Source organism: Bombina bombina, chromosome 4, assembly GCF_027579735.1.
Source record: "Bombina bombina isolate aBomBom1 chromosome 4, aBomBom1.pri, whole genome shotgun sequence".
Lineage (NCBI taxonomy): Eukaryota > Metazoa > Chordata > Amphibia > Anura > Bombinatoridae > Bombina > Bombina bombina.
Genome location: NC_069502.1, coordinates 644,439,279 through 644,455,019, shown reverse-complemented (window position 1 = coordinate 644,455,019; position 15,741 = coordinate 644,439,279). Strand labels below are relative to the sequence as shown.

The window sequence follows — 15,741 nt, the reverse complement described above, 5'->3', positions numbered from 1 at the left end:
GAGAACTTTGGAGTCAATGTTTCCCTCTTAAAGGGACATTTAACTTAAAATTAAATCCTCCATGACTGAGTTAATCATGTACGGTAAAATACTTTGCAAACTACTTACATCATTTTTCATGTAATTTTCTGATAAAATTGTGTTTTTCTAGACTGTATCTAGCAGGATTTAGCTACTTGCTAGAAAAAAGGTTAAAACATATTGAAAATATTTTTTAAGGTTATGACCAAGGACTGCTCTGAGACAGCAAAACAAAGCAAATTGTGCTAACAATATATTAAACAAAGTGGATATTTCCCGTCCAATTTGAGAAAAACTCCCTTTTCCTTTTCTATCTTATCCTGAATGCTAGCAACAAAGTGGATAAACCTTGTCTTGAAATCTTATCTATTACTTAACTTGAGGGAAATTACTTGTAGCAAATTATGTGGGAGGTGAACAATTTAGGAAATTGGAGATACACTGGCAAAGATTTTATGCATATACTTTATACTTTTTAAGGCACTTTCTATATATTATATTATATATTATATATATATATATATATATATATATATATATATATATATATATATATATATGAAAATGTCAAAAGAGAGAGAGAATATATATATATATACAGTATACAGTATACATACATACACATTATATGATAAAAACTATCAACAACCAGTAGAAATGGTTTGCTTATTTAAAAATCATCAAGGTCCGGATAGATGAAGTTGTCTTTAAAGAGAATATAAGCCAGGATTTGTCCTCCAGAAACCATTGCAGTCAAACCAATACCTGAAACATAAATAAGGTAATAATCAATAATCTACCAAATTTATTTTAGCAAAACATAATAAATAAAGTGTGTTTTTGTTTAAAACATTTTTTTTTCTTGTATTCTTGTGTTCTATGCATGCATTTAAAAGGGATAGTAGTGTAATTTCTTTATAGTTGCATCATTTTGCAAAATATCTGCTTACAGATTAAGTGGCAGATTACAATTGACGCACTAATTTTTCTATTTGCTCACGCTCAAACACTGCTCAAAGTAAACTTTTTATGCAAGCAGTCAGCTCGCAGAAAGTTGAAAGTAAATTGTTTGCGCCCAAGTGAAACATAATGCACGCTAACTTCAGGGCTTCAGATATCACGGCTGCTTTAACTTCTCCCCAAAGACTTCAATGGACTGCGCTGAAGAAAAAAACCACTAAAACATTACCAACGCACTAACCAGACACCACATTAGACCTACAGCATTAAAAACCTGACGGAAGTTATAAATATTTTACATACTAATGTTCTTTTTATAGATTAAAATCTTCTTTTTATTTTTAAATATATATTGCTTGCTATATATATCTGAGTTTTTTTTATTAAAAAGATATATCTATACCCTTTAAATCTATATGAATATATAAATGTGCGGATACATTTGGGTTCCATTGAGGCCAGTTGTATGATCCTATTGTCACTATTGTTGTTTATGTGCTTTTAATTACCTCATATCGATTGAGGTTTTTAAGTGTGAGTGGGTGACTTTGGGGGTCCTGTTATGTGGGGTTATTAATAAAGACATACTTCACTATCCTGGGACCTTTGTCTTTTGTCTCCCTACACATATGATGAGCCATCAACTGTTCCAGTGAGGATCGTTACTACTGCCTCAGTATACAGCACTTGGCGAATACAGCTTCAGGTTACTACTCGAACGGATTAAACCAACAGGAGCTGCAGATGCCTATAAGGATTTTCTTCTAAAGGGTGATTACTTACCTCATATCGATTGAGGTCTTTTAAGTAAGTGTTTAGATATAGAGGAGCCTTTTTCCCTGCAATATATGTCCATAGAAAATTGGCGCAGAACAAGACTTTTTTTCTATATTCATCTAGTGAAGACATAGTGGGAGTCTTCACGCAACTATTTAGTTCAGCTGCCTACCTTCTGAATTTAATTATTCCACGGACTTGAAACTAACTGGTTTTCATTTGAATACTTTTATTTTTGCATTATATATATTTTTTATGCAATTTTGTATACCTGCAATTTATAATATTGTATCATTTTGTTTATGTTTGCATATATAACATCAGGATAGCGCAGTATTCTCATCTTTCTGTATATATATATATATATATATATATATACACACACATATATATATATATATATATATATACACATGTGTATATATGCATGTATATTCATAAACACATATTTACACACACACATATATATATATATATATATATATATACATACAGAGAGAAATGCACTCACAGGAACGAACATCCAGCTCAATACCATTGTTAGCCTGTTCTATGGCGATTTACCAACTTCTTTTAGCCCAGCAATGCTTTTCACAGAGCAAAACTTTCCTGTAGTATATCAGTCTGATCCCGCCTATTACGGTCAGTCCAGCACCGAAATACCAGGCAATTCTTCTCTGAAAAAGAAACACAGCAACCCCAGACGATCGTTTCGCCTTCATTGGGCCTTGTCAGTGAGGTGTAGCCACATTCCTCTAAGCACACTGAGCAAGGAGTCCACGTCTGGTTGCCCCTTTTTCCCTTAGGGAGACTAAATACATACAGAGAGAAATGCATTCACAGGAACGAACATCCAGCTCAATACCATTGTTAGCCTGTTCTATGGCGATTTACCACCTGGGTGGAACTTCTTTTAGCCCAGCAATGCTTTTCACAGAGTAAAACTTTCCTGTAGTATATCAGTCTGATCCCGCCTATTACGGTCAGTCCAGCACCGAAATACTAGGCAATTCTTCTCTGAACAAGGAACACAGTAACCCCAGATGATTGTTTCGGCCTTCATTGGGCCTCGTCAGTGAGGTGTAGCTATATTTATATATATATTTATATACTGTATATATATACACACACACACACACACACATAGATTATGGTCCTTTCTAGTCAAATACCTTGTCATAAACCATATACCTTATAAGCCTAATAAAAAATATATATATTTATTTGAATCATTTTATCAGAAAGTGTATATATGAGTGTAACACTTTATTTTAATTTATTTATATTGTGTTTGGTCGACATTTTTTTTAATCTATACACCTTACACTAGGGGGCCGATTTATCACACAGTCAATCGGCCCCAATGCATCTGTTTCCTTAACTCATACGCCTCCTCTGAGGTGGCGGACAGTAACCAGACCGATCACATATGATTGGGTTGATTGACACCCCCTGCTAGTGGCCAATTGGCTGCGAATCTGCACGGGCAGCATTGCACAAGCAGTTCACCAGTACTGCTTATGCAATGTTAAATGCCTACAGCATATGATGTCATCGGCATTCAGCGATGTCTGGCGGACATGATCCGCTACAGCGGATCATGTCTGTCAGACTATGATAAATCGGCCCCTAGGTCTTCAGTCTTGATAACTTATGTGCTCAAGCACACCCGTTTACTTTCAACTTGTAATATGAGTGCAAGTTAGTGTGGTTGCAATATTGCTTATCGCACCCCACTTCTACTCTAGCCCTAAATGTTTTAAAAGCATTTACAACTTTCCTTTGTTTTGCATTACAGAGGCAAACTGCTTGAAAAACCTCTTGAGTGTTTTTATATTACCTACCTTATTGTAGCTAATTATAAACAGATATAAATTAGCTCTTACAAAAATTAGGCAATCACTGTACAGTATGAGTCAGGATCCAACCAATCCTCTTTTGAAAAAGTGAAGAAAAACCAAAGTTTTACATTTAAATTACAGGAAAAGCAGGCAAAATCACTAAAGCTTATTTGCTGGGGGGTTTTTTGTTTTGTTTTTAAACAGCAATGCATAATAACTTTTAATCTTTTTAACTTGAGTAAAGAAAAAAGGAGGAAAAATTTAAGGATATATGAAAATGATTAAACCCCTTCGCTACCGGGAATGTCAGAGAAGAACTTGCATAAAATACCAGAGACTTTTTAGCATTTTTTCTATCAGAAATTGAGCCTATTTTTATTTTTTATTTACCTGTCAAAACGATATATTGTTTTTATGTAGACAACCAAAGGTACTGATCTAGGCCCATTTTGGTATATTTCATGCCACCATTTTCACCGCCAAAAAACACTAACTTTTTCACAAACTTTGGGTTTCTCACTAAAATGATTTGCATACCGCTTGTGCAATCATGGCACAAATGATTAAAAAAGCTTCTCTGGGATCCCCTTTGTTTAGAAATAGCAGACATGCATGGCTTTGCCATTGATTTTTAGTAACTAGAAGGCCGCTAATTGCAGCTGTGCGCCACACCAGCTTTGAAGGGGTTAATCAGGTAGCTTTTAAGGTTAATTTAAGCTTTAGTGTAGACATTACCCTCCCACCTGACACCTTCCACCTCCTGATCCCTACAAGATTCCTTCCAAACAGATCTCTTCCCTTTCTCACTCCCAATGGTTAATCCCATTTTAGGTACTGGCAGACAGTATAGACAGTATATATATTTTTTTCTGCAGTGTTGTGATCCTACTCAACCTTCCCACCTCCCTAATCTGTAGTGTAATAGTCCCCCCACCCCACCTTTTTTTCTGCAGCATAGCTAGGGCCCCTCACCCCTTTTTCTCTTCAGTGTAGCTCCACACCCCTCCCTTCTTTTTTTTTCTGCATTGAAGGGCCCATCCCACTACCTCCCTCTCTCCCCCCTCCACCACTGGGTCGCCCACCTGCGTCCCGCTTTCCCTCCCACACCTTAGACAGACACCAGCAGGTGATTGATACAGATGGTGACACACACAGTGTCACTGTCTGTAACAATCTGACATCTTTCTTCATATGGAACCGGAGCATCAATCGTGCTTCGGTTCTATATGCAGGCAGATGCCTAGAGCTCAGGAACTCCAGCTCTTGACTGTAACTTTACAGCCAAGACTGCTGAAGCTTCCTGCAGCTCGGACGTATATATACTTATGCGTTATGATGAACTTCGTACCAAATGACGTATATATACGTCTAATTTGGTAAAGGGGTTAAAGGAGTCTGAATAGTTATTAGAATAATTGCAGAGATAGGATGGATGGTATGACAGCAGCTGAGCTACAATTAGATTATTAATAGGTAGTATTATAGTGCATTATTGTAAATAAGCACAGTGTAGTTAAAGAGTTGGAGATATATTTAGCTCAATAGCAGGTTATTGAGGTAGTATTTGATAAATATGATTAAAGTAGATACAAACTTGATAATACATTTAAATTCAATTTTCTTTTTTTCTTTTTTTAATTTGTACCCTCTGTCTGAAAAGAAAAGAACTTCCATGTCCCTTTAATATGGAGACCTATATAATCTTGTGCATATGATCCACATGAGAATTTTCTCCAATTGAAAAGTCATTAGTAGTATAGTAGTTTCAAACTATTGTGAAATGATAAAGATATACTTTACAATCTAATACCTATACACGTAACGTCAAATATTTTTTTAAATAATGACACTAGGTGGCGATGTACTTCTTGATCTATATGAGCCATATAATTAAAGTCTTACTTTTATGAAATGGAGGAATTAACCCACTTTTATCTCCACTAAAACTCAAATTAGTATTGCTTGATCTATATGAGAAACAAATTACAAATGTGTTCTATTTTTTTTTATATAACCTTTATATAACTAGTGTAGATTCAAAGAAGGAATTATTAGTATATTGATTTTTTTTCTTAAACCAGAAAAAAACTGTTTAAATAAAAGAGAGTATTTACATGTTATATAGTATTTTAAGGCAGTATCCATTATGGATTAAGGTAAAATATTTTCTCAAGTAGGAGAAACAAAGCATAAAATCAGATGCTATAACATAATAAACAGCAGATATTAAAACCATAACAGCCCCATATTTGTTACTCATTAATTTTAAGTGACAGCTTTTTAAGTGATAGTACCATAAAAATTGTACTATCACCTCACATCACCTGCTAATCCAGTGACATAACTATGACCCTCAAACACAATATACCCTACCTACCCTCTGCAATAAAAAATATAAAAGCTATATCCCCCATAAATGATTAACACTATAACCTGCAATAGGAGTAGTGATAAGGGTCAGTACACCAGGAGTTATCATTGCTAGTTTTTTTTTTGCATTGGGGGTCCCAGGGGATTAATTTGGGCTGTTAGAGTTTATATGGCATGCAGGGTGCAATCAGGCTGATTGATAGTGGTCCTGGCATTTGTGATACATTCAGGCGATAGCAGGTGGTACAATTAGTGCTAATGTGGCAACATGGACTTCAGTTTTGTTCATTGTGGTGGGGGTCAGCACCTTTAGGTTTAAAGGGCCATTAAAATCAAAATTCCTGGATTGGATAGAGTATGAAATTGTAAACAACTTCCAATTTTACTTCTATTATGTAATTTGCTTAGTTGTCTTGGCATTGTTTGTTGAAAAGCATACCTAGGTAGGCTAAGCAACAATAATGCCTTATTGGGAGCTATCTGCTGATTCGTGACTGCATGTCTATGCCTATTGTCATTGGTTTATCCAATGTGTTCAGCTAGTTCCCAATAGTGGACTGCTGCTCTTTCAACAAAGGATACCAAGAGAATGAAGCAAGTTTGGTAATGTCAAATTGCAAAGTTGTCACTGACAACTAGGGTTCAGTTTGAATCTAGAACATATTCTTTACCATAATTGCACAATGTATTTTATTCTAATAAGATTCAACCAGGTTTATTGATGTATATGAAATAGTTGTTTTCACTCATTGCAACTACAGCCCAATCAAATGGTCTGATCTGGTAGGAAGAGCAGTAATAATTGTCTTTTCACTCTATATATTCTCAAAGTCCTTCTTACCTCTAACTGTATACAAAAAAGCCCAAAACTTAGAGAGAACAATTGAAAATTAAGATTTTAGTGGATTCTCTCCCAACCCCAATGGGAGCTTGATTTCTTCTGCATCTTTTATAACTATAACCAGTACTGAAATACTGAAAATGTCTGGCAAAATCAGTTACAATATTTCAAATGACAAAATAAAGGTAAAGTAACTATTTGTAAACAATTTAATACACTATCGCAAGTGAAATGGATCATTGGGAATACATTGAAGGGGATAATATATACATACATGTGTGTTTTAATTATCAGTAAAAAAAGGCATTCATGCAGTGGTACCTCCTAGTCACAATTTGAATTCATTAGTGTAGGTATATAGGCCCTTTTATTTTTATTATGGACAGATAATAACAATTTGCAAGAGCACCAGGCTGTTAATTGACTAGTATGCAGCACATTCAGAACTTATGTGCAGTTAAATTACACAGTTGTGGCTAAGCAGTTTTAATTAGCCAAGTTCCATTTTTGAAGAGACTTTTGCAGTACAAATCTAAAGGTTTTGCCTTTCTCATTTGAGCCATACATAGAAATATAAAGGGGTCGATTTATCAAAGGCTAGGCGAACTCTGCATGTGCTTCACCTGTAACTGCGCCCCAGCTCGCCTCCGGAGTAGCGCACATGTGCACCTGAATTTATCAAAATATTAGACGTAACTTCACACAGGTGAGCTGGGCGTAATAATGATAAATTTTGCCGGAAAAAGCATTTACTCCCTATTTATCACAGTACATCCCTATAAATATTTACGCCTCCATGTCTTGATAATTAAAAAAGCGTTTTTTAGGTATCTATTTTGCACATATTTATATTATATAATGTTTATGTGCTGTTTTTTTGCCATATGTTTGTAATTTAAGATCGCAAAAATAAATATATCAATATATCGATATATTTATATATATATATATATATATATATATATAACTCTTGGTACCCGTATGCGCCTGTGGAAGCGCAAATTTCTGGCAATAACAGTCTCTTCTTGGCGCAGAGATTTGAAAAATGAGTTAAAAAAAGAAATTACTGCATCACAAGATGTAAAAGCATGCATGATAATGGTGTTCGCCTCAGTCTGTATGGCAAAATATAGAACACACAATTTAAGGAGAAATTTCACTTCCCTATCGACGCAAAACAATGATAAATAAGACACTGGGCATATTTGTAGGTCGGCCTGTGAAATTACGCCTATTACTAATGTATATTGGTGCTAGGGTTGCCACCTCAGCCATGTTTTCTTTGACACTTATGAGTTACACATGCTGCAGGGTGTGCAGGGAGGAACATGCATTGTGTTTCTGGACAGCACTATTTATATTCCTCCCTGCACACCCTGCAGCATGTGTAACTTATAAGTGTTCTGTATTTTAAGGGACGGGTGGCAACCCTAATTGGTGCACCCAGGAGCACGCCTGTGCGCCTAGCTGAATGCAAGTGAAGTGCAAAGAAGTTTCTTTCAGATTTGCGCAATTATAGGCGCAGATTGCTTTCCTAAATATGGCGATGCATTATATGCGTTATTTTGCCCGCAATTACAGGCAAATTGCTTTGATAAATCTACCCCTAAATATTGTTCTATTACATATTATAACCAAATATGAAAGGATGTACTCATTGCATTCTGTGAACTACGGTATCTTGATAAAAAACATAATTTATGCTTACCTGATAAATTTATTTCTCTTGTAGTGTATCCAGTCCAGTCCACGGATCATCCATTACTTATGGAATATATTCTCCTTCCCAACAGGAAGCTGCAAGAGTCCACCCACAGCAAAGCTGCTATATAGCTCCTCCCCTAACTGCCATATTCAGTCATTCGACCGAAAACATGCAGAGAAAGGAAAAACCATAGGGTGCAGTGGTGACTGTAGTTCAAATGAAAAAATTACCTGCCTTAAAGTGACAGGGCGGGCCGTGGACTGGATACACTACAAGAGAAATAAATTTATCAGGTAAGCATAAATTATGTTTTCTCTTGTTAAGTGTATCCAGTCCACGGATCATCCATTACTTATGGAATACCAATACCAAAGCTAAAGTACACGGATGATGGGAGGGACAAGGCAGGTACTTAAACGGAAGTTACCACTGCCTGTAAAAAACCCTTTCTCCCAAAAATAGCCTCCGAAGAAGCAAGGTATCAAATTTGTTAAATTTGAAAAGTATGAAGCGCAGACCAAGACTCCGTCTTGTAAATCTGTTCAACAGAAGCCACATTTAAAAAAGGCCCAAGTGAAAACCACAGCTCTAGTAGAATGAGCTGTAATCCCTTCAGGAGGTTGCTGTCCAGCAGTCTCATAAGCTAAATGAATTATGCTTTTTAACCAAAAAGACAGAGAGGCTGCTGAAGTCTTTTGACCTCTCCTCTGTCCAGAATAGACAACAAACAAGGTGAACGTTTGATGAAAACTGTAGTAGCTTGTAAGTAAAACTTTAAAGCACAAACCACGTCCAATATTGTGTAATAGACGTTCCTTCTTTGAGGAAGGATTAGGATACAAGCATGGAACAACTATCTCTTGAGTGATGTACTTGTTAGATACCACCTTAGGAAAAAACCCAGGTTGGTACGCAGGACTACCTTATCCGTACGAAGGACCAGATAAGGAGAATCGCATTGTAACACAGATAACTTGGAGACTCTACGAGTCGAGGAATTAGCTACCCAAAAGGAACTTTCCAAGATAAAGATTGATATCTATGGAACAAAAAAGGTTCAAACGGAACTTCTTGAAGAACCTTAAGAATCAGGTTTAAGCTCCATGGCGGAGCAACAGTTTTAAACACAGGCTTGGATCTAACCAAAGCCTGACCAAATGCCTGAACGTCTAGAATACCTGCCAGACGCTTGTGCAAAAAAATAGACAGAGTAAAAATCTGTCCCCTTTTAAGGAATTAGCTGACAACCCTTTTCTCAAAAACATCTTGGAGAAAAGATAATATCCTGGGAATCCAGACTTTACTCCATGAGTAACCCTTGGATTCATAACAATCAGATATTTACACCATATCTATGTTCAATTTTCCTAGAGACAGGCTTTTATGTCTGTATTAAGGTATCAATGACTGACTCGGAGAAGCCATGCTTTGATAACATCAAGCGTTCAGTCTCCAGGCAGTCCATCTCAGATTGATTCTATTTAGATGGTTGAAAGGACCCTGAGGTAGAGGGACCTGTCTCAGAAGCAGAGACCGTGATGGAAAGGATGACATGTCCACCAGATCTGCATACCAGGTCCTGCGTGGCTACACAGGCGCTGTCAAAAACACCAAAGCCCTCTCCTGCTTGGTCTTGACCTCCGGAGGAAATCCCACTCCCCCGGAAGAAAAGTCTGACGACTTAGAAAATCCACCTCCCAGTTCTCAACACCTGGGATATGGATAGCTGATAGACAAGAGTGAGTCTCTGTCCAGTGAATTATTGTAAGACTTCTAACATCGCTAGGGAACTTCTGTTCCCCCTTGATGGCTGATGTAAGCCACAGTCGTGTATATTGTCCGACTGAGTATGATGTACCTCAGAGTTGCTAACTGAGGCCAAGTCTGAAGAGCATGGAATATCACTCCCAGTTCCAGAATATTTATTAGAAGGAGGGTCTCCTCCTAAGTCCACTATCCCTGAGCCTTCAGGGAGTTCCAGACTGCATCCCAACCTAAAAGGCTGGCATCTATTGTAACAATTGTCCCATCTGACCTGCGGAAGGTCATACCCTTGGACAGATGGACCCGACATAGTCACCAGAGAAGAGAATCTCTGGTCTCTTGGTCCAGGTTTAACAGGGGGACAAATCTGTGTAATCCCCGTTCCTCTGACTGAGCATGCATAGTTGCAGCGGTCTGAAATGTAGACGTGCAAACGGTACTATGTCCCTTGCCGCTACCATTAAGCCAATTTCATTCATGTACTGAGCCACCGAAGGGCGCGGATGGGATGAAAAAAACACGGCAGAAATTTAGAAACTTTGACAACCTGGACTCCGTCAGGTAAATTTTCATTTCTACAGAATCTATCAGAGTCCCTAGGAGGGAAACCCTTGAGATTGGGGATAGAGAACTCTTTCCTTGTTCACTTTCCACCCATGTGATCTCAGAAATGCCAGTACTACGTCCGTATGAGACTGGGCAATTTGGATGTTTGACGCCTGTATCAGGATGTCGTCTAAATAAGGGGCCACTTCTATGCCCCGCGGTCTAAGGACCGCCAAAGCGACCCCAGAACCTCCATAAAGATTCTTGGGGCTGTAGATCTCCCAAAGGAAAGAGCTACAAACTGGTAATGCCTGTCTAGAAAGGCAAACCTGAAAAACGATGGTGATCTTTATGCATCACAATGTGAGGATAAGCATCCTTCAAATCCATTGTAGTCCTCTATTGACTCTCCTGGATCATAGTTAAGATGGTACGAATAGTTTCCATCTTAAATGACGGAATTCTGAGGAATTTGTTTAAGATCTTTAGATCCAAAATAGGTCTGAAGGTTCCCTCTCCTTGGGAACCACAAACAGATTTGAGTAAAAACTCTGTCCCTGTTCCTCTCTTGGAACTGGATGGATCTCGTACACAATGTAAGAATGCCTCCTTCTTTATCTGGTTTGCAGATAATTGTGAAAGGCGAAATCTCCCCTTTTTTGGGGGGGGAATCTTTGAAATCCAGAAGATATCTCTGGGATATAAATTCCAATGCCTAGGGATCCTGGGCATCTCTTGCCCACGCCTGGGCAAAGAATGAAAGTCTGCCCCCTATAGGATCCGTTACCGGATAGGGGTCCGTTCCTTCATGCTGCCTTAGAGGCAGCAGCAGGCTCCTTGGCCTGCTTATCTTTGTTCCAGGTCCGATTGTCTCCAGACCGCCTTGGACTGAGCAAAAATTCCCTCTTGTTTTGCCTTAGAGGAAGAGGATGCCACACCTGCCCTGAAGTTTTTAAAAGGTACGAAAATTAGACTTTTTTTTTTTTTTTGCCCTTGATTTAGACCTATCCTGAGGAAGGGCATGACCTTTTCCTCCAGTGATATAAGCAATAATCTCCTTCAAACCAGGCCCGAATAGGGTCTGCCCCTTGAAGGGAAGTTAAGTAGCTTATTTATTAAAGTCACGACAGCTGACCATGATATAAGCCATAGCGCTCTGCGCGCCAGAATAGTAAAAAACGGAATTCTTAGCCGTTAGTCTAGTCAAATGAACAAGGCATCAGAAAACAAAGGAATTGGCTAGCATAAGCTTGTCAAATATATTCATCCAATGGAGTCGCTTAACTGTAAAGCCTCATCAAGAGACTCAACCCAGAACGCCGCAGCAGCAGTGACAGAAGCAATGTATGCAAGGGGCTGCAGGATAAAACCCTGTTGAATAAACATTTTTTATCCATTGGATCTAAAAAGCACAACTGTCCTCGTCAGAGGTAGTGGTACGCTTAGCTAGAGTAGAAACTCTTCTCTCCACCTTAGGAACTGTCTGCCAGAAGTCCCGTGTGGTGGTAACTATTAGAAAACATTCTTCTAAAAAATAGGAGGGGAAGAGAACGGCACACCTGGTCTATCCCATTCCTTATTAAAAAAATTTTTAGTAAACCTCTTTAGGTATTGGAAAAACATCAGTACACACCGGCACTGCATATTATTTATCCAGTCTACACAATTTCTCTGGCCCTGCGATTGTACACATTCATTCAGAGCAGCCAAAGCCTCCCTGAGCAACAAGTGGAGGTTCTCAAGCATAAATTTTAAATGTAGAAATATCAGAATCAGGTTAAATCATCTTCCCTGAGTCAAAAAAAAAAATCACCCACAGACTAAGCATATTGTGAGGTAGTATCATACATGGTTCTTAAAGCGCCTGTATGCTCTGTATCTACCCCCAGAGCTAACTGCTTTCCTTTAATTTCAGGTAGTCTGACTAATACTGCTGTCAGAATATTATTCACCACCTTTGCCATGTCTTGTAAAATAAACGCTATGGGCGCCCTTGATGTACTTGGCGCCATTTGAGCGTGAGTCCCTGAAGCGGGAGTCGAAGGGTCTGACACGTGGGGAGAGTCAGTCGGCATAACTTTCCCCTCGACAGAATCCCCTGGTAAAAGAAACGCTATGGGTGCCCTTGATGTACTTGGCGCCATTTGAGCGTGAGTCCCTAAAGCGGGAGTCAAAAGGTCTGACACGTGGGGAGAGTTAGTCGGCATAACTACCCCCACGACAGAATCCTCTGGTGATAATGTTTTTAAAGACAAAAAATGATCTTTATTGTTTAACATGAAATCAGTACATCTGGTACACATTCTAAGATGGGGTTCCACCATGGCTTTAAAACATAATGAACACAGAGCTTCCTCTATGTCAGACATGTTAGAACAGACTAATAATGAGACTAGTAAGCTTGGAAAACACTTTAAATCAAGTTAACAAGCAAATATATAAAACGTTACTGTGCCTTTAAGAGAAACAAATTTTGTCAAAATTTGAAAAACAGTGAAAAAAAGGCAGTAAAACAAACGAATTTTTTACAGTACATGTAATAAGGTAACAGAGCATTGCACCCACTTGCAAATGGATGATTAACCCCTTAATGCAAAAAACAGATAAAAAAAAAAAAAAATAACATAGACGTTTTTAAAAACAGACACAACAAACTGCCACAGCCAACAGTGGGAAGCTTCAGTTAACTGTTTCTATGCAAAATTTAATATATGAAATGAGGATAATCCAGCACCGGCTTCAAACCCCAAGATAGAGGGTACTCCTTTGGAGTGACTGCCACACTCCCAGCAATAGAGTATAAAAAAGGAAAATAAGGGTAACTCCTCTTGTAAAAATCCCAAAGTATTTTTATTAGACAGGATCAGACACAGAACACCACAACGTTTCGGGGTCAGTACCCCTTAGTCATGTGATGACTAAGGGGTACTGACCCCGAAACGTTGTGGTGTTCTGTGTCTGATCCTGTCTAATAAAAATACTTTGGGATTTTTACAAGAGGAGTTACCCTTATTTTCCTTTTTTATACTCTATGCAAAATTTAAGCCAGCCATGTGGAAAAAACTTAGGCCCCAATAAGTTTTATCACCAAACATATGTTAAAAAACGATTAAACATGCCAGCAAACGTTTTAAAACACATTTTTACAAGAGTATGTATCTCTATTAATAAGCCTGATACCAGTCGCTATCGCTGCATTTAAGGCTTTACTTACATTACTTCGGTATCAGCAGTATTTTCTTAGTCAATTCCATTCCTAGAAAAATATTTTACTGCACATACCTTATCTGCAGGAAAACCTGCACGCCATTCCCCCTCTGAAGTACCTCACTCCTCAGAATGTGTGAGAACAGCAAATGGATCTTAGTTACGTCTGCTAAGATCATAGAAAAACGCAGGCAGATTCTTCTTCCAAATACTGCCTGAGATAAACAGCACACTCCGGTGCCATTTAAAAATAACAAACTTTTGATTGAAGAATAAACTAAGTAGAAAGCACCACAGACTCTCACGACCTCCTATCTATGTTGAGGCTTGCAAGAGAATGACTGAATATGGCAGTTAGGGGAGGAGCTATATAGCAGCTTTGCTGTGGGTGGACTCTTGCAGCTTCCTGTTGGGAAGGAGAATATATTCCATAAGTAATGGATGATCCGTGGACTGGATACACTTAACAAGAGAAATTAAATGAAGGTAGGACTCTTATCATAGTTGGATCATTTGTTCTGTTAAAGGGATAGTGCACTGTCATCTACATTTTGGCTCCACAGTTTGTGCTTATGGTTTACTAAAAATGTATAACGTTTGCATTAAAAATTCGTCTGTCTTTTGGCTGTTTAACACTGCAAAGCTTCTCCTCTGTTTGTATGCGGTGTGCGTGTCATTCAAGCAGGCATATGGTTGTAGGTGTCATACTCACATGTTGATTGCAATGCTTGACTGGTGAGCATTGATAACATTAACTTGAATGTACATATTCTGCGTGTAGTGCAGTCCATGCCTTTTTAAACAGTTTCGGTTTGTGAACTCTTCCCATCTACATCCAGTTTCTGTTACATATATATTTAAAGGGATAGGAAAGTCAAAATTAAACTATTCATATAGAGCATGCCATTTCAAGACAATATTAAATTCACTTCTATTTTATAATGTACATTGTTCTCTTGGTATCCATTGTTGAAAAGGAATAAGTACATATCCTACAATAGTAAGAGCTAGCTGGTGATTGGTGCCTGCACACATTTGTCTCTTGTAATTTGCTGATTAGATGTGTTTAGGTAGCTCTCAGTAGTGCACTGCTGCTCATTCAGCAAAGTATATCAAGGGGATAAAGCAGATTTCAAAATAAAAGTAAATTGGAAAGTTGTTTAAAATTGTATGTTCTCATCTGAATCCTCAACATGAATCCTTCATGTCCCTTTAAATGTTTTCTGACTGCACCCTGAACCTGTGAATATTTTTTCATTTAATGCATGTTGCAAAACTGAACCAATGAAAACTGTCTGGTGCACCCCCAATGTCTATCCCTGCTTTCCAGGTAATCCATCACATGTTAAAGGAACCCTCTTATAACAAATACATATTTTCCTATAGATAAATTACCTATGTGTTTTTTTGGGTGGGTCACGGTTTGTTTTCAAAATGCCCCTTTTGTATTTTTTATTTAAACACATGAGGTAATGAAAATGATTGCCGACATATTGACAGCATAGTGTGCCCAGGCAGGCAAAAAAATTGCATGATCACTACTATTAGTATCAAGACACATGTGTTATTCAGGTTGACCAGTAGGTGATGCTGTTCTGTGTATTTCACATTCAGTATGGCCACAATCATTTTAGCTCTATTTTTATTTTTCATATTGCATAACTTCATCATAAAACAAGTGCCTTTTAGCACAACAGAATTTACTACCC

The 15,741-nt window shown here is 37.9% G+C and overlaps 1 protein-coding gene across 1 annotated transcript in view; it reads right to left on the bottom strand.

Annotated features, from left to right (window-relative positions):
- Positions 1-691: 691 nt before the first annotated feature.
- TMEM244 (transmembrane protein 244) overlaps positions 692-15,741 on the bottom strand; it is a 142,778-nt gene continuing 127,728 nt past the window's right edge. The window contains exon 6 of the mRNA XM_053710690.1: positions 692-786. Within this exon, the coding sequence (XP_053566665.1) occupies positions 692-786 (95 nt within the window). The remainder of the gene's footprint in view (positions 787-15,741) is intronic.